General features: G+C 43.1%; 1 protein-coding gene across 1 annotated transcript; it reads left to right on the top strand.

The window, feature by feature from the left end:
• The first annotated feature begins 4,437 nt into the window (after nt 1–4,437).
• On the top strand, nt 4,438–18,906 carry LOC126652395 (kinesin-like protein KIF18A). The gene is made up of 11 exons (XM_050339136.1): nt 4,438–4,495; nt 5,925–6,312; nt 6,960–7,117; nt 7,938–8,042; nt 9,008–9,118; nt 14,912–15,109; nt 16,361–16,534; nt 17,428–17,502; nt 17,647–17,751; nt 18,183–18,304; nt 18,483–18,906. Exons 2-11 carry the CDS (start codon nt 5,985–5,987, stop codon nt 18,904–18,906), a joined length of 1,800 nt encoding a protein of 599 aa, XP_050195093.1. The 5' UTR covers nt 4,438–4,495; nt 5,925–5,984.
• Nucleotides 18,907–19,445: the final 539 nt, after the last annotated feature.

Genomic DNA, 19,445 nt, shown 5'->3' with positions numbered 1-19,445 from the left:
CCCATACCAACTACTGGAGCCAAAACAACACATAGGAGCTTGACTGCCTATCGTGTATCGCAGAAGCTGGCCAGGTGGTGATAGTTCATGCAGAAGGTGCAAACTGTGGGCCTTTCTGCTATTCAGAATGTACTCAGTGTCCCTCACCCTGCTGACCTCCTTTTTGGCATTAACACACTTCTCTTTCCTGGGGCAGGAGCACAGAGAACAGCTTTGTCCCACCCTTTTCCATCTGCACTCCACCTGTACGCATCACACTGTGAACTCTTTGGTGTAGGTCTCAACACGGCAAGGCCATGATCCCAAACTGGGGCCTCCATATGCTATCCTAACACTAAATACTGCTGATGTAAGGAGAGAACAGCGCATCTAACTGTGGTCTTTTGTAACAACTCGCCTTCGGTATTTGCTTTGGAGCTGTCAATCTTTTCCCAGCTCTTGGCAGACTTAAGTGAACGACACAGACTATTTGTGTAAAGATGATAAGCATAAGAGTGATAGGAAAATTCTATTTAAGTCAATTTATAGAATACCAAGCCACATAACTAAATTGTATCTGTGACTGCAGCCAGGGACTTCTCCTGGACGCATTGCAGCTTTCCAGCTTTAACTAAGCCTTTAAAAATAAACACCAGCACTACTGCTTTGTGTCCAAGAGAGAGTGCTAAAGCAAAATATTTATTATAAAAACTACAAAGCTCCACAATCACTCCATTCAATGCTTCCTCCAGCATAAGTTTATTCTGACTTAGTTTTTATTTTATATGCTCACAGGTGGCAAACTAATACAAGCTTTACCTTTATAGACATGTTACACCAGCTGTAGTTTCAAAACAAAAAAATGAGATTTACAAAGAACTAATCATGCCAGAGAAAAACAAGGGAATAAATTCAAATTTTCACTTCAGCCTGATTACTTCGATTTGATTCCACACAGTTTTATTAGTGACAGTTTTTTAGCACTCCTTGAGAATTGAAAAAAGTTAATGAAAAATTAACAGATGGTAACTGAAAGAGGGAAAATTTAGGTTAAATATATGGAAGAAACTCTTTACTGTGAAGGTGGTAAGGCACTGGAACAGTTGCCTGGAGAAGCTGTGGATGCCTCATCCCTGGAAGTGTTCAAAGTCAGTGAGTGGGATTGGACCCTGAATCTGGTCAAATGGAAGGTGTTCCTGCCCATAGCACAGGGGTTGGAACTATGTGATTGTTGAGGTCCCTTCCAATCCAAACCATTCCATGATTCTTTAAAATTCTCTCCCACTGATCTTGACACTCCCTGTGGTGCCACTAGCAGAATCAAGATCTTCAGGTACATAACCACTGTCTTGTGCCAATCAAATTAGAAAAAGAAGGGATAATACAAGAAAGATAACATCTTTCATCTGAGCTAGTCAGAGAAAAATGAGTTGGATAGATGCTGCTGAGAGAACAATTTTGTGAAATAGGCACATCCTGAGTTTAAATTCCAAATTTTGGAGGAGTTTGGGATCAAGAGCAGTGACTGGTAATAAATGCTGGATTTAACTTTTCTTTCCCAAACTAAAACTTTATTCTATAGACTGAAACTTAGCAGGAGCTGAGAGTTGCTGGTAACTGGCTGATCAGTGGTACCTTGTCCACCTGCTGAGCTGCAAACCCGGTGGGACCTGGCATCTCTGAAGTCATTGCAGTTCAAAGGTGCTTTTCCTAAGACGCAGGGATATTCCAAGTCTGACTGGACACAGCCTTGGACAGTTGGCTGTAGTGGGCCCTGCCTGAGCAGGTGAGTTGGACCAGATGATCTCCAGAGGTCCCTTCCCACCTCAACCAGTCTGTGATTCTGTACATCAGGTGATTTGTGATAAGGTACAACCTACAACAACCCCTAGATAAGCAGGGCTCAAGCTAGCTCCCTGTGGTATTTCACTTCAAACAGTGGTTGTTGTGTGACACAATTTCCCCAGAATGAAGTGCTGTTTTATTTGCCTCCACTTACTCTCCTGGTTTCCAGGGCATTTCATATGGAACTAATCAAGTCTGTCTGTCCACATGTCAACCTATTTTTCTGCTTTTTGGCTCATGCAACACACTGTTCAATGACCACTCAAAACTAATATCCAGGGCAGAGGTCTGCTGTGCTCAATGCCTGGGATCCAACTAAATGCATGGCATCACTCTCCATACAAAACAGATGAATCCAAATCCTGCCACAGCCCTTAAATCTCCAAATTCAGGTCATTAGATAGGTGTTAAAATACACATAATGCTATTAAAGCTTGTTTTAGATGCCACCAGAATACTATTTGTTCTTTGTTGGTGACACTATTGTTTTGATAAAAAATGAAGTTTTTACTATAGGAGGAAACTACAATAATTATTATTAATATACTGTGTCAGGAACAAGGAAGTCAAGAAATTAGAAATGTTACATATTTATCAAACTTGAATATATTTCCTTACTGTTTTAGACAAAAAGAAGACTTTAAAAAAATATATATATTATTGTATTATTAGGTCTGCTTTTGGCTTGACACATGAACTCCAGCCTGTTTGGATCATAAAGAAATTGGAACAAAAACTGTGAGGCCAAAGCATTCCAATGCACCAATTCACTACCATGTTTCTCTGTCATTCAGCGTCCGAACTGCTCTTTGCTCTGTAGCACCTAAAGAGTATTCTCTTTGACAAAGAGGATGGTTTTCTGCTTAGGGAACAATTTCTCTGGGGACAGAATGGATATCAAAAAGTATTTTTCCTCAGTGTTTCAGGATGGTTTGTAGTAATGCATAAAGAATTAAATGAATAACCTATCAGAAAGGTGAAATCGGGTAAAGGATACCAGGTCAACCTCAGAATTGCAGTAGTTCGGTGCAGACTGATGCACTGGAATTTGGAAGCTTGAGCAAACAAGTCTGTAAAAGTGGGTTAGAAATTCCATAAGGACGTGCTTTCACGTGAATCTCCTGGCAGTATCATTTCTGGGCAGGCAGGCAGCCCTGGGAAGATAGCCATTCTCACTGCCTTTAGTGGACCTCTGTGTCCAAGAGAAAGTGAGGGGTGAAGTAGTCCATGGACAAAGAGCCTATCAGGAAGGAAGTTTCACAGTTCAGAACATCAGTGCTACATTTTGAACAAATACAGCATGTCTGTAGATGAAGTACATTTTAGTTGGTGAAGATGAGACCTTTCCTGCACCACACATGGTCCCCTTAACTTATTTCCACTGCTTATGCCTCTGAAACTGGGAAAGACTGTTCTCTGAGCTCTGGTCAACAAAACTAGGCACAGAATTGAGAGGACAACAATGGAAGCGCATGCATGAATATGTCATTTTTTGACAAGTTTTCATTTAGAAAATAAAATAAAAATGAAAAATTTTAATAAACTTTAAGAAACATTATTTTGATTTTACATGCCAAAGACCTCTTTATTGAAAGCAGGGTTAAAGAAGTAGTACATTTTCAGTAAGCTCTGATAGTTTAAATAAATCTTTTATTGGAGCTATAAGACTTGGTTAGCACTTAGAAAAAAAATTGCATTTGAAGGTGTGAAATTTTGTGCTTGTTCTACCAAGCACAAAGCCTCTTCCTTCCCTGACTCTTTTTCTGTTATGTATCAGTGGAAGAGTCATGACAGGGTTCATAGCTCCTGTTCTGTGTGGTTTTTGCCTCCTCCCTGGCCAACCTAAATAAACATTTGGTTATCAATCCCTCCCTAATGGACAGATCAGATCTCCAGGGAGATGCCACAGGAAGAATCATAGATTCATTTAGATTGGGAAGGACCTCTGAGATCATCGAGTCCAACCCTTAGACGGTGGATCTCACTTTGTCGCAGTGTGTGGAGGATTCAGGGACCTGCACCAAACACACACATCACCATGGGATGCTGTGCTGGTTTTGGCCGGGGCACAGTTAATTTTCTTCCCAGGGGCTGGTGTGGGGCTGAGCTTTGGATTTGTGCTGAACACAGCAGGGGAGAGACACAGCTGGTGCAGATGACCCAAACTGGCCAAGGGGATACTCCAGACCATATAATATCATGCTGAATTTATAAAGGAGGAGGGGGAAGAGGAGAAGGAGGATAGGTTTGAAGTGATGCTCTCTCTTCTCTGTTGTGCGAGAAGGGGCGCTGCTCTCCTGGAGAGGGCTGAGCACCTGCCGGCCCTCGGCGAATGGATCCCTCGCTTTGCTTTGCTTGTGCGCACAGCCTTCCCTTTCCCTATCAAACTGCCTCTATCCCAACCCACGAGTTATTCTGTTTTCACCCTTCCCCCGCCCTCACGGATCCCGCGGGAGGGGCAGCACCACCATCCTCCTCCTCCTCCCCCGACCCGCGGGGCTGCCAGCCCAGCCTGCTCTCGCCGGGGGGGACACGCTTCGCCTGCGGGCAGCCCCGCTCCATCAGTCAGACCGCGAGCATTCCGTTCCTCCGAAGCGAGCAGAGAGAGCGAGCGCGTACTTTTATTACGGCCACAGCTGGAGGTGGAGCGGGGCTCGCACCGAGCGAGAAGGTGAAGGCGGAAAGCGCCAGCCCCCCGGCTGCTCCCCCGTGACCGCAGTGGGGAGGCGCGGAGCGCGGGCGGGGTTCGGATCGTGCGGGCGGGGTTCGGATCGTGCGGGCGGGGTTCGGATCGTGCGGGCGGGGTTCGGATCGGGCGGGCGGGGTTCGGGTCGTGCGGGCGGGGTTCGGATCGTGGGGGCGGCCGCGGGTTTGAATCGTGCGGGCGCGGCGGTTGGAGCGGGGATGGGCACGGGGGAGGGAACGGGCTGGGAGGGAGTCCCGGGGATGGGAACGGGAGGTGAGAGTGCCGGGGGTGAGTGTTGGGGATGGGAACGGTGCCGGGGGTGAGTGTTGGGGATGGGAACGGTGCCGGGAGTGAGTGCCGGGGATGGGAACGGTGCCGGGAGTGAGTGCCGGGGATGGGAACGGGGGGTGAGAGTGCCGGGGGTGAGTCCCGGGGATGGGAACGGTGCCGGGAGTGAGTGTTGGGGATGGGTGCGGGCCGGGGGTGGGCAGCGGTGCCGGGGGAGGGCAGCGGTGCCGGGGGAGGGCAGCGGTGCCGGGGGAGGGCAGCGGTGCCGGGGGAGGGCAGCGGTGCCGGGGGAGGGCAGCGGTGCCGGGGGTGAATCCCGGGCATGGGCAGCAGTGCTGGGGGTGAGGCACGGGCACGGCCCGGGGGGTGAGAGTGCCGGGGCCGGGCGCGGTCCGCGGGCCAGTCCCGGCTCGCTGTCTCTGCGGGGCCGGGGCCGCCGCCGTGCCCCAGCAGCGGCGTGTGCGGTGTGTGCGGTGCCGAAGGGAGCTCCCCTTCCCCGGCCGCTCCCTCGCTCCGCGGCCGTGACTCGGTTGTGGCTCAGCTGAGCTCGCCCTGGAGCGGCAAAAGGCGTCACCGAGAGCCTTTAGCGCTGTCCGCTCTTAGGGGAACGAACCGGCGAGGAAGGGCCATTTAAAGGAAATTGCGGGTTGTGATCGGTCGCTGTATCCCATGCAAGCGGCGTTAACCCAAACCCCGCTGTAACTCCCGTTAAAACCCACGTGCAGCGTGAGTAAATCAATAACCCAGCGAAAGGCAGCACGGGCGGCTGCTCTGCCTTCTGCTGAAGGACAAGGAAACCACCCGCGTTGGTCTGCAGGAACGTGGAAGTTCACCTGCAGGCTTGCTCTGACATAAAGGACGTTTTAAGTTGTTAAATCGAATTTAGGAATTTACGGGGGTAGCGCTGGCTGGGTTTCTTAAAGCTGCGCTGGATTAAATCATCTTTTCAGGCCAGTTCCAGCGCTTCCCGAGTTGCACTGCCCTTGCAGCGGTCCATTGTAGCTAGCTGGCAAACGATGGGTGGATCCAGCGGAGGTGCCGGCTGTTAGTCCTAATTAAACGTGTGAGCTGCCCGAAAGGTTTTATCCGAAATATGATGCCTTTCGCCCTGTGTTGTCAATTGCAGAGGAGGTTCGGCTGTGCAGCCTGAAAGAGCCTTGGGAGGCGAAGCTGGGGGCCAGAAGGCATGACCGCCGCTAAGGAAGATGAGGTTCGCAATCACGTGAAAGTGGTGGTCCGTGTCCGCCCGGAGACCCAAAAGGAAAAACAGAAGAACTTTAGCAGGGTTGTCCACGTTATTGACCAGCACGTGTTGGTCTTCGATCCAAAGGAGGAAGAAGTTAGTTTCTTTAAGGGGAAGAGGCTGACCCACAGGGATATTAACAAAAGACAAAGGAAAGATCTTAAATTTATGTTCGATGCTGTTTTTGATGAAATGTCGTCCCAGTTGGAAGTTTTTGAGCATACTACCAAAACTCTGATTAAGGACTTTTTAAATGGATATAACTGCACAGGTAACTTTGCTATTTATTTTCTTTAATTAAAAAACTTCAAAGTTTCTACCATTGCATGCAGCTGCTGCAAGGGCATTAAAAAAAAAACCTGAGATAGAAGTAAAAGCATTGTGTTTTAATTAATATATATGAGGGGATGACCTTTTAGTATATGGAAGTTAGGATAGCTCTACTATTTTGAAGGTAATTTTGTGTTAGGGTTATATAAAACTTTGGAATTTTATCTGAAATATGTGTGCTAACGACATAATAACCCCTCTGCAGTTATTCAAGCAGAAGCAGTTGTGCCACTGAAAGTGGTACCCTGCTTTATGAACTCTTAATGAGCTTGGGCTTTTTTAATTGGCAGATGGAACGTGATGAGGAAATTAAATGTCTTTTAGCAATAAGTTGATGGTGTAGGGTTACGAGAGGAAGTAAATAATATTTTCATGTAAATTTTGAACTGAAAATTCAAAAATGTTACTTTGAAATAGCTCTCTGGTTACAACCGTAAAAGGTGAAGTCTAAGTAAGAAACTTGATCAGTTTGTGGAAACAGCTGTTCAAAATGACAGGTCTGTGAATGTTCATTTGACTTATGTGTTTCTGATCAGCTTACTGGTATAAACTGCATATTCTTGCTTTGGTTTTCTTGTGTAAACTCAGTGCTTGCATATGGTGCAACGGGAGCTGGAAAGACTCACACGATGTTGGGTTCTCCCCAAGACCCTGGAGTGATGTACTTAACCATGATGACACTCTATAACCGCATGGATCAAATAAAAGAAGATAAAATACGTGATGTCGCTGTCTCTTATCTGGAGGTGAGTTCCTGCATTTGATATGCTGCTTTTAATAATTCATATTTAATACATAAAGACAAGCTGGTTTCTCCTTTCCCTGGTCCTTTCTGGGGCTTGACAAAATACATCCTTACAGGAGTGGAACTGGACTGTGCTCTGCCAAATTTGCTGTTCAAAGGCACCTGTCCCTATTTTATTAGAAGGCTGCCCAACAAGAACAATCACTTCTAATATATTCACTGAACATTCTCATAATTTGTGTCTTGCCGATCAGTTACATCCCTCTGAACATCTGCTGTTGTGTACAACAGAACACCAGGGTTGGATCTCAGGACTTCAATAACATCCTATAAGTACTGTGAAATTGTACAACAAAATGATGTTCTGCTTTTACGGGTCAATGTCTTGGCACTGCTTTTGAGTGGTAGCAGTAAAATTGTTATTTTCTAGCTCCCTCAAATTCTTAGTGGAAGAATAGTTGGTGTTTTGGGAGGGGGAGAAGGAGAAGAGAAAAAAGGAAAATAAATGCTTTGGACTCATGCTTGTTGCAAAACATTTTTTTTTGTAAAAAAAAAAAAAAAGGGTAATTTTTTTTAATAAGGAATAAAAGTTATTTACAAGAAAAAAATTATGTACCTTAATGGCTTAAAAGAAATCGTGCACATTGAATATTTTAAGCTCAGTATAGGAAAGCTGTTTAGAAAAAGATCTACAGCATGAATTTGTTGCTTTGTCTTAAAGAAATATTAAAAAAGACTAGCGATTTCTGTTTATTTAAGTTTAATTCAGTCAAGTATGGGAGGATGATTTTAGTAAAATACTTTTAAATTCTCTTTCAAAGATTTACAACGAACAGATACGTGATCTGCTGGTCAGCTCTGGACCTCTGGCTGTTCGTGAAGATGCCCGGCAAGGGGTGATAGTTCAAGGTCTGACATTGCATCAGGTATGTCAGCACATACAGAAACTCACAATGTGCTTCAGAAATTTGAGAAAGTTCCCGTAGTTCTGTGAGAGTTGTATGGAATTTGGTAATTTCCTAGTGGGCTTTTTTTCTGGCCAGTAACTTGCAAACTTAACTAGTTAGTCAAATGCACATTGTGGAATAAACTGCTGATGTTATTGAATGCAAATAAATAAAGCATTCGGTCCTTATTGTCACCCACCAGGTTTTGGCAGATTTGTTTTTCAGCTAAAGCATCTTGGCATCATTGCCAGAGAATTGCTATGCTGTCCTGGAAAAGCAGTTTAACGTGGAACTTTTCAAACATGCTTATTATAAAAACAGAAGCAACCCTGAGACTTCCCACTAGTGTAGAACACTCCAAGATGGCAATGAAGGCAGAGTCAGTTTTGCAATCTGGTAGTCAGTTCTCGTGGACCTAATTTTTTTTTTTGTAGGCTTTTAGTGTATGTTACATGCTATGTAGCTTCCAGATTTTGTGTTCGTGGAATGAATTGACAGGAAACAGCGTTCCTAGTTTGGTTTGCTCTGTGAACATCATGCTTTCAAAACCTGGAGTCTGGCGAGGGAGGGGGAAAAAAATTTAGTATATCACTGTTTAATGCATTAGTACAAGAAGAATTGGGTCAGACACTCTTAAATGAGGCTTCTTCTGGCTGTGGAGGACCTTTTCAGATTTGTTTAAATTCTTTAGTAAAGATATTCTCTGATCTAAATTTCTGCAGTTAAGTGCTTGCTTTTCATACATTACTGCTTTTTAGTGGAGAATATTTGTTTGAAGTGCCTCAATTTCAAAACAGGAAAATTTCTCTTATTTCTAGGTAACTAAAACATTAAGTTCCTTTTTTTTTTTTTATGAAGGTGAATGTTAGTGTATTGTGGAATCTCCTATAGTTGATAAAAAAGGAAAACAAGTGTATTTATCTTGTTCTGTCTTGTTATTAAAGCCTAAATCAGCAGAGGAAATCCTTCAGATCTTGGATTATGGAAATAAAAATAGAACTCAGCATCCCACACACACGAATGCCTCCTCTTCCCGGTCCCATGCTGTCTTTCAGGTAAGATGACACAGTAGGTGTACAGTGGTCATTACTGTGAGTTGCAGTTTTTGTTTAAAGTTGGATATAGTGGAAGCTTTTGTTTTTAAACTGTGTTGAGCCTTCATTTGGGTGAGAGGGGTTTGAAGTTTTCCAGTTTTCTTGTTGACTTCTTGATGTAAAGGATCACAGTGTTTGTATTTCAAATAATGAATTCAATGAAAACGTCTCTATTTCCAATAGTTTGAACTTATTATATATATATATATATAATATATTTATGACTTCTTAACTTATATGCCTTAGAAGAAATATCTTTTCTGAAAAATGATAATTTTGAGCTTGGAATATACTTCCATATTGTAATCTTATAAACTGAAAGTTATTGGTGATATTTTTTGTTTCTTTATGGTTTCATTATATTGCTCAGAATTTCTGTAGGAAAAATAATTTACAGAATGCAGTTTACATGTCTGGCTATAAACTGAGAATCTCAAGTAGTACTTTCTCACTGTACTTATCTTGCTTAATGTTAATTTTTATGTTACAGTGATTTCTTAATGTTCTGGTATGTACCAAGCTTTAGAAAATGAATTGATGATTCTTAGTTTCCATAAATGAATTTTTGAATGAGTTGTATAAATCTGCTAGAACTTAAGACTTCTCCAAAGATTATTGCTGTGTGCTACCCTCTGACTCCTCTTAAATACAACCTGTGATATTCAAAAAGAAATAATATTTAAAAACTAGTCCCATTAACTGTATATGGTGCCACTCTGGGTTGAAAAATATTAAATTTTATTCTGGTCCTTTGTCATGGTTTTGCCCACCAGCCCATCCCTGGGGCTGAGGATGGTTTTGTCCAAGGGATTTCTGGACAAAAAAAAAACCAATCAAAAAGTTCAGTGACGCCTTTGCTAATTACATCTTTAAGAAAACGGAAGAGAAGGTTGTGGCGCAGTTGAAATTAAGAACAGTAGCCATGTAGAAGGGTAGCGGGCCCGAGGAGGGCCAAGGCCCCCTCCTCCCCGGCTTGGGCCGGGGCGGGGCAGGTGAGGCACTGAAGCCTCTCTTCTCTTCTGTAAAAGAGTGAAGAAAAAAAGGTTTAAAAGACGAACTGCTTAGACGAGAAACCGCTGCAGAAGAATTCCAGCCATGAGATAACAGAATTTTCAAGGTCAAAGCTGGCAGTTGCAGGAGAGAGAAGAAAAGTTCGAAGGGGGGAGAGCTGCTGTTTTTCTCCCTTTCGCTCTCCCTCCCTTCAGCAGGGTAAAGACTGAAAAATAAAATCCCTGCCACTTGTAAAAGTTTGTTGGGGTGAAGAGACCCCCGTGCGGCTCACAGAGGAGCTTGTGGATGCACCAGAGATTTGTGACTTTAACAGAGAGAAAGCCTTATGCTGGAGCAGGAGTGGCTCAGATGAGGCAGAGTCCTGTTAAAGACTTTGTGACCCTCGAAGGGGACGATGCTTATGCTGGAGCGAGACGGCTCAGATAAGCTTGGGATCTCAGTGAGAGATCCATGCTGCTGGTGCTGGAGATTTGTGACCCTGAGGGGGATGAGGACCTACACTGGAGCAGAAGACGGCTCAGGTAGGATGTTGGGATGCGAGTAAGGGATCCAGACTAGACCCATGCTGAGAAGTCAATCAAGGACTGTTCTCCCATGGGGAGGGACCTCCATAGGGAAACAGGGGTGAACTCTTAAACCATTATCCCCTGTAACCCTGTGGAAGAATCATAGAATCATAGAATCATAGAATAGATTGGGTTGGAAAAGACCTCCAAGATCATCAAGTCCAACCCCTGATCCAACTCCAATTGCTATATCATGGCACTAAGGGCCATGTCCAATCTCTTTTTAAAAAACTCCAGGGATGGTGAATCCACCACCTCTCTGGGCAGGCCGTTCCAATGCCTGATCACCCTCTCTGTAAAGAATTTCTTCCTAACATCTAACCTAAACTTCCCCTGGCAGAGCTTGAGCCCATGTCCCCTTGTCCTGTTGTTGGTTGCCTGGGAGAAGAGACCAACCCCCACCTGGCTATAACTTCCCTTCAGGTAGTTGAAGAGAGTGATGAGGTCACCCCTGAGCCTTCTCTTCTCCAGACTAAACAACCCCAGCTCCCTCAGCCTCTCCTCATAGGACTTGTGCTCAAGTCCCTTCACCAGCCTGGTTGCTCTTCTCTGGACCCGCTCCAGCACCTCAATGTCCTTCCTGAACTGAGGGGCCCAGAGCTGAACACAATACTCAAGGTGCGGCCTCACCAACGCAGAGTACAGGGGAAGGATCACTTCCCTGCTCCTGCTGGCCACACTGTTCTTGATGCAGGCCAGGATGCCATTGGCCTTCTTGGCCCCCTGGGCACACTGCTGGCTCATGTTCAGCCTCCTGTCGATCAGCACCCCCAGATCCCTTTCTACCTGGCTGCTCTCCAGCCACTCTGTGCCCAGCCTGTAGTGCTGCAGGGGTTGTTGTGGCCAAAGTGCAGGACCCGGCACTTGGCCTTGTTGAACTTCATCCCATTGGAGTCAGCCCATCTCTCCAGTCTATCCAGGTCCCTCTGCAGAGCCCTCCTGCCTTCTGGTAGGTTGACACTCCCTCCCAACTTGGTGTCATCAGCAAATTTGCTGATGGTGGACTCAATCTCCTCATCTAAAACATTGATAAAGATGTTAAACAGGACTGGGCCCAGCACTGATCCCTGGGGGACACCACTGGTGACTGGATCCCAGCTGGATGCAGCCCCGTTCACCAGCACTCTCTGGGCCCAGCCCTCCAGCCAGTTCTTAACCCAGCACAGAGTGCCCCTGTCCAAGCCGTGGGCTGCCAGCTTTTCCAGGAGTATCTTATGGGAGACAAAGGAAGATCCATAGTAAGCAAGTGTCCCCTTGCAAGCCTATGGAAGGAAACCCTTCAGGACCTGGGTAACCCCCAGGCTTCGGTTTTAACCCAGAAAGGGGGTAGACCCAGCCCTGGAGGCCAACACAGAATGAGAGGGAGATAAAGGAATTCCAGCTGCGACGAGAGTGCTGCAAAGTTACTGGAGAGAGAGAGAGAGAGAGAGAGAGAGCTGGAATTCCGAGAATGGAAAAGGACTGCTTCTCCTCCTTGGACTGATATAAAAGAAGGTGGGGGGAGAAGTAGCTTCTGTAAATACATAATACCTTTTACTTAAGTAGAATTGTTGTAGATATACTTCTTTAGTTTTAGCTTATTAATAATAAATACTCATACCTTGTTTTCCAATTCAGTCTCTTTTTGTCTGCATAAACCTTCTCTCAACTAACAGCAATTGTATGGGGGGTGTAAAAGTAAATTGAGCCAGGGCAAAACCACGACATCCTTGCATTACAGCATTTAACTGTTGGGCAGTTCTTAACTGTGTCTGCAGACTTTGGCAATGCTTAAAAACAGTAGCCAAAAGTAAAAGAGCAAGAGTCATTGCCTCTCAGGAAGCTTCTGTGTTTTCTTATATACCTTAAACCTCTGTTTGAAATTGCCCTGCCTGTTTTTTAATTTCCCCTGAGGTCTTGCCCGTGGTTGTACAGTGCACATGGCCATACCAAGACTTCTGAAGTTGTTCATTGTTGTGTGTGTGTGTTCTGCCTTTAAAAAGGCACAAGGTACAGTGCTGCAGAGAGACCAGGGTGAACTGCTGATTTCTGTTTGTTTACTTGCTGGGCTGGGGGGTCTTATCTCCCTCCCCTTGACTCAGGAAAAAAGCTCTGGGTTGTATTATGTGGCAGGCTTTGCATTCTTCTCAGTACATTTCTGAAAGTGGCAAACAAGTAAATAAATCACTTCAATTTCTCATGTATTTCGACACATCTGTGATGTTCTGCATAACAGATTTGTGTCTTTGGTTCCAGAGATGTGAGTGTTGAGAAATCCCCAGTGTTGTCTAGATTGAGCGCTTTTTTCTATTATTTTAAGATCTGTTTGTTTGTGGAGATATGCTTTATCTTTTATGCTGGCTTTGGCTTTTCTTGTTTACCTTATTGGAGGAGGATGTTGTCAGAAACTGATAAAAGTCTTGGCCCGGGACATTCAGAGCTGATTTTAGAGATGCAAGTTTCGCCTTCCCGTGCCGTCTGTCTTGTGTTTGAAATATCTATCTAGGTCAGGCAATTACTGCATCTGAAAGTAAAATCCAAATTGCCACACTGTTCCATTGAAAGTGTTCTGCTGACTGACAAAGAAACAGAAAAGTTCCTGCTTTGGGGCATTTCCTGTATCTTTTGAATTTTTACAAAAGCTTGAGTCGTACAACATAGTCTGGCTGTCACTCCACCTTTCCCTGCTTCACTAATGATAGTTACTGGGTTGTTCTGACTGAGTGTTCCCAGCCTAAGGTTGGGGGTATTTTGTCTATTGTACTAGAAATAGTACAACTGTACTTAGTTGTACTGTTTGATATAGAAATATATCTATTTGGAACAGATACATTTCGTGGCAAGTCATAAGTATTTGATTCACTCAGAATACTTGTCAAATTTTTCCCTGTTATAAAGTGCTGTGAAGACTCCATTTCTCATGCACAAAGCTTAAAGCTACAGAACTAGAGAGATATTGTCTTTATTGCCTCATGCATGGCAGCTCTTCCCTAATTGACTGTCTAGAAGTGTGTTCATGAAAGGGTGAGTAACCAATAGCCTTATTAACAAATGGCAAGCCCCTCAGCACAAAAGAAGGGAAAACTTATGGAGAATTCTGGAAAAGTAAAAGCCATCTAAGGATAACTATTTATATATATATATTATTTAATCACGCTCTGCCTACTTTCTTATAAACCTGAGGAAAGAATACCTTCACCAGCAGAAGGAAGCAAAAGTGTTTAGTTCCTTGTACATCTCCTGTACCTTCAAAATTTCAGGAAAAATGGGATGAAGGGGAACAAGTGGTCTCGGGGGGCACCATATTCCAAAAGATCTGGACTGTGTTTTCACAGCAGTAAATAAGTATTTTTTTCCTATTAACAGTAGATACAATTGAGTCTAAGTCCCTGAAAGTCCAGCCTTTTTCCTGGTTTACCCGTATACATTTCTTTATTGCATGCTCCTAAATGTGCATTTAAAAAACGAACACCCCTTTCAGTTTAAAGTACAATAGTGTGATATACATGTTAAGTGATGGAGAATCAAGAGCTGTTTTAGCTGTGAAATTCATTTTGCCCTGTAAAGAGTAAAAAAAAACCTCACTAATCTTTGCTGCTGTTGTAAGCCAGTTGATTACTTAATCCTCTGCAGCAGAATGGGGGAGAGAATCAAAAGTGCAAGAGCGAGGGGGTTGTGAACCTTGTGGTTCACTTAACTAAAGGGAAGTAGGGGAGGGAACAATCACTTGCCACCATCAGATTGATGGTCAGCCATCCCTCAAGCAAGGGCTACATCAGAGAAACTTTCCATCAGTTGGGGTCAGCTGTTTTCTTGCAACCTCTCGCAAAGACTGCCTTGACAACCGTGCAGCATCTGATCACCACAGTGTCATCAGCACTGACTGGGTCACAAATCTGAAAGCACCGTACAGGCTGCTGTGCAGAAATTTAACTCCAGTCAAACTCCGTGTAACTACACTCTGCTTCTTTTTCCTTACTGACACCTGACACAAGTGAATTTAAGAGGTGTCAGAAATGGGCTTGCTCTTTTCCATTGGGCCAAGCTGCCTGCTTGTGTTAGATATTTACAAAAAGGTTTATCTCGGATTTTGAGAAGGATTCCGATAAGGATTTCTGAAAACAGTTGTTAATTTTATTGTGTAACTTACTGCTTAGACTGATTAGTGGCTACTTTTAATTTTTTTTTTTAATCGTAGATTTACCTACAGCAGCAAGATAAAACTGCCAACATTAATCAAAATGTTCGGATCGCCAAAATGTCCCTCATTGACCTGGCAGGATCTGAACGTGCCAGTGCAACCAGTGCCAGGGGGGCTCGTTTCGTGGAAGGAACAAACATTAACCGCTCCCTGCTTGCTCTTGGAAATGTCATTAATGCACTGGCGGATCCAAAGGTTTGTATGTGCTGCTTTCCCGTGCAGGCTTCACCTCCTAGTGTTGTGACATTTTTTTTAAAATGCTAAGCTGGTTGAATAATGGGAATTACATTGTTGATGCTGCTCCTTTAAGATTGCCTTGAAGGTTTCCACCATCTTCTCTGATAGCTGAAAGACACTCCCAATGAGAAAGAGTTCTCAAAAATAGTGTGCATCTACCTAAGGATAGTGTCAAAGATGAATGTACTTGCTTTTCTTACCCACCTTGTTCAAAACCAAGCATATGTAGAGAAGCTTTTATGAGTAAATGAATAGCCTTACAAATAATCCTTAATCTCAGGGGAAGAAACTTTTAAAGGATAAAACAGCACCTATTCCAAGTTGTTCTTTTGTGATCTTACATATATACACACACATACCCTGCTCAAAGCAGCCTCCTGATCTGGCTCACCAGCTCAAGGGAAGGAGGAGGTACAATCGTGTGGGATAATGACAAAACCCGAACTTTTGCCTAAGTCAAGACCATTGTCTACCACGACACTCTTTTTGTCCTTCTGGGCAACTGGCAAATTGCCCCTTCACATATGCCAGGAGTAAAGGATCAAAGCTTTTATTTCCCTTCCTGGTGCCGTAAAATTCTCATCACCATCTTGTTGGAGTGAAAGGAGGAGTTTAAAATCTGGACCATGGGCATAAGAAAAATTCTTCATGTTGATTTATTTGGTGAGGGATTGGGTTCCTAGTGACCTAACTTGGCACCATGAGACAAATGAGACAAAAAGCTTGTGCTTGAAAAAAAGCTTCACACAGCAGAGTTGGGTTGCCTGGAAAGGTTGTGGAATCTCCATCCTTGGAGATAATGAAAACCTAGTTGGACATAGTCCTTGACATCTTGCTCTAACTGCCCCTGCTTGAGCAGAGGGATTGAACTGGAGGGATCTTACAAGTCCTTCCCAAAGTGAACTGAAAGTAGTTTAATGTATCTTGCCTTTTCTGTTGGTTGCCCCATGACAAAAATAACAGTTATGTATCCAGACATCAGAAAGTAACTTATCTAATGCACACGTTGTAAAGGTATTAAACAACCTCAAGAGACTTAAACTGTTTGAGATGTACAGGTAATTTAAAAAAAAAAAAATTTGTTTAGGTCAAAGAAAAGAAAAGTTTCATGACTGCTTGTCATGTCTTGTGGCATTGCTGAAAATCGAAGTGGATTTTTATTTAAACTACAGTTGACTAGTCCATAAAAACGTGTGCAACTCTTTTCAGTGCAAGAAGCACATTCCTTATCGGAACAGCAAGCTCACCCGCCTGTTGAAGGATTCTCTGGGAGGAAACTGCCGGACAGTCATGATAGCTGCTGTTAGTCCATCTTCTCTGTTCTACGATGATACCTATAACACTCTTCGGTATGCCAGCCGAGCCAAGGATATCAAGCCTTCCGTGAGTATATCTGTGTTTGTTGATCTGTTGTCAAAGTATAATAATGCAGTGTTAAGAGGAGGAGAATTATTTCTTTCAGAATGTTATATTTTCCTTTATTTTGCCTCAATTTTGTTCAGTTATCTCTTCTCTCTTACAGTCGCCTCTTTCTTATCTGAGTGATAGGTGTAGTAGATACAGAGTAGATGCCAGATTTGGCCTCAAAGCAACACAACTTCATTAATGAGAAGACGTTGCCAGTTTGAAATAGTTTTAGTGAGCGTGAGATTTAGAAATAAAACCTCAGCTGGTGGAATTCACATTTGTTTTCAGTATCTTGTTGTTACTTTCTTGAAGAACTGTAAAGTATGTCAAAGATGTGTCTGTATTGTACAAGAGCCAGTCCAGGTTTGTTACAAGTAGAATTCAACTGAAACCAAGAAGTTCAATGAGATTATATTGATAAATGAAAAGCCACCAGAATGTCCTGTCTTCTGCTCTCTGTTGTTTTGATTTTTTTCATCACCTTTTTTATTGCAGTTCCTAATTGCTTTTATGTAATATGGGGTTCACTGTAGTTTCCATTTGTTGCGTAATTAAAGATAGTTTTTATAGTAAAATCTACAAGATACACATTAAGTGGTCAAACTAACCTGAATAAATGCAAAATGTGCTTGCACATGTAAATGTAATTACTTTTTATTGTTCTGTTGAGCGAAATGACCTGGCCATGGGTGCACAGCAGGTGACAGCAAAAGCTGAGAGTCATCCTTTGGTTGTGCAAGTCAGAATTGTATTCATCCCTTTCCTCATAATACAGTGTATATCTGACTATGTAGTAATTATACACAGTGTATTTATTATGCATGAAAACCTTAAGGAGCCACCTTAAGTTCTAACTTGTTTCTTTACAGTTGAAGAACAATGCTGTTAGTGTGGACAGTCACATAAACCAGTATGTTAAAATTTGCAACGAACAGAAGAAAGAGGTATGTAAAAAAAAAAAAAAACCCACCAAAAAAAAAAAACCCACCAAAAAAACCCAACAAAACTGTTGTTAAAAGTTTGAAAGGTTAACTTGCAAGAGGGATCAAAGGCTGGCAGTGCTTAATATCCACTCTGTGCACATGCAGAAGAAAAAAGAAGAGGAGATCAAACATTTTGAGGAAAATACCAAATGGCTGCACCGTGTTGAAAACGAGATGCATCTTCTGGGTCGAGATGGGTGTACTCCAAAGGTAAAATGCCTTTTACTTTGTCAGGGTCAGGGATGGGGAGGAGAACTGGAAAAAGGGTAAAACCTACGAGTTAAAAACAGTTTAATAACTGAAATAAAGTGTGTGAGTACACAAAAAAAAGGCAAACATACCTTTGGGCTTGCATAGATAGGCATGCACGTGTGCCTGCTGGATTCTTAATGCGAATTGCAGCACACCCACCACTGGTCAAAGGAATGTACAAAGCAATACTTATGCATATGATTAGAAATCAAACAATTCATACTTTTTTCTGCCATAAAACTTCAATATAATAACATAGCTCTACTCCCCATTCACTTTTCAATATTGGCTGAATTAATATTACCTTTAGCTTAGATTTTGGGTTTTCCCTACCAGTCTGATGTGCAGTTGTTTGACTTTTGTGGGTTTTTTCCCCTAATTTCCTAAAGGAACTTCGTCCAGATCTGCAGTATTACCATTTAAACCTGGAAGTTCAGGACCTGAAAGCCCAGATTAAGCACATGTTGGCTCTGGTGTCCCTTCAAGATCAGTATTACAAGCAAACAGAAAAGTAAGTATGGTTTTGTGGCAGGTGTGATAAGACTTTATGTTCTGACACTTATAACTTCAGAAGACCTATTCAGAGAATTCCATTTAAATTGAAACAGAAGCAAGATGATTTTTTTTTTTTTCTGGGTAAGAATTGTGTTTTCTGAAGCAAACTTGTCTTGCCTCTTGCTGTTTTGCAGAGTTCTAAATACTTTGCTTCCAGTTCTTCGCAAGCAATACCTGACTTTGAAAGAAGCTGGGCTGACAAATGATTCAGCTGAGACTGAGTTTGGGGAGGTTGAGCAGCTTATTCAAAGGCAAAAATCAGTGCCTTGGGCTGACCAGACCGAAGAAAAGGATCAAAGTCCTGAAGTGGACCTGTCGGCTATTTTTGCGTTCCCTCAGCTTGTGAGCAGAGCAAACACCCCGTGCTGTAAGTATATAATTAATTTGTTCCCTGTTGGAAATGCTCCTAAATGTGTCCTGCAAAAGCCAGATGTCATCCATAATGACACACTTCTGCAAATATTGAAGCCAAATGTAAAACTGAGCCTCAGACCCACTTTCTATGTATTGTACACCGTTCTTAATCGAATACAGGAAAGAAGTTCACTTTTTCAATAACTTTTTCAGTCACGCTGCAGGAGATCACTCCATCCTCTTCTTGTAATGTGTCCCATGTATCAGTGTTTGTAGATCCTGTGGGTGCTATTAAGAATTCCACTTGAATCTTTCAGATTACACTGATTGAAATGGAATCATAGCATCAGTCAGTTATAATTTGGTTGGACTGATTTGAAATGTTAAGCAAGTACTTTGCACAAAATAGCTTTGCGCAGTTTCTAGTGATAGCCTTGAGGGAGATATTTCCTATTAATTACAGGTTCACCTGCAATCAACTTAGTAGAAAATTTCATAGTATTTATTTTTCCAAGAATCAAAGGATTCACCATTTGTACCATGGAATTGACTGTTTTGCTGTATCCTGACGGCCCCATTCCCCCCCCATAACTCCATGGAGCTGGCTTTTCTGCTTGAGCTGTGAAGTGAGTTGCCCTGGAGCATGGTCTGGGTAAAAAAAAAGGGATGAAAAGTCCTTATACAAGGTGCTGTTCTGATGGATGACAAGCAGAATCTCAGCCTGCAGTGCAAGTGCTGAGGGC

The sequence above is a fragment of the Myiozetetes cayanensis genome, unplaced genomic scaffold, assembly GCF_022539395.1.
Source record: "Myiozetetes cayanensis isolate MyiCay16 unplaced genomic scaffold, myiCay2020 scf817, whole genome shotgun sequence".
In the NCBI taxonomy this organism is placed as follows: Eukaryota; Metazoa; Chordata; class Aves; order Passeriformes; family Tyrannidae; genus Myiozetetes; species Myiozetetes cayanensis.
This window is presented reverse-complemented; position numbering and strand designations above follow the sequence as displayed.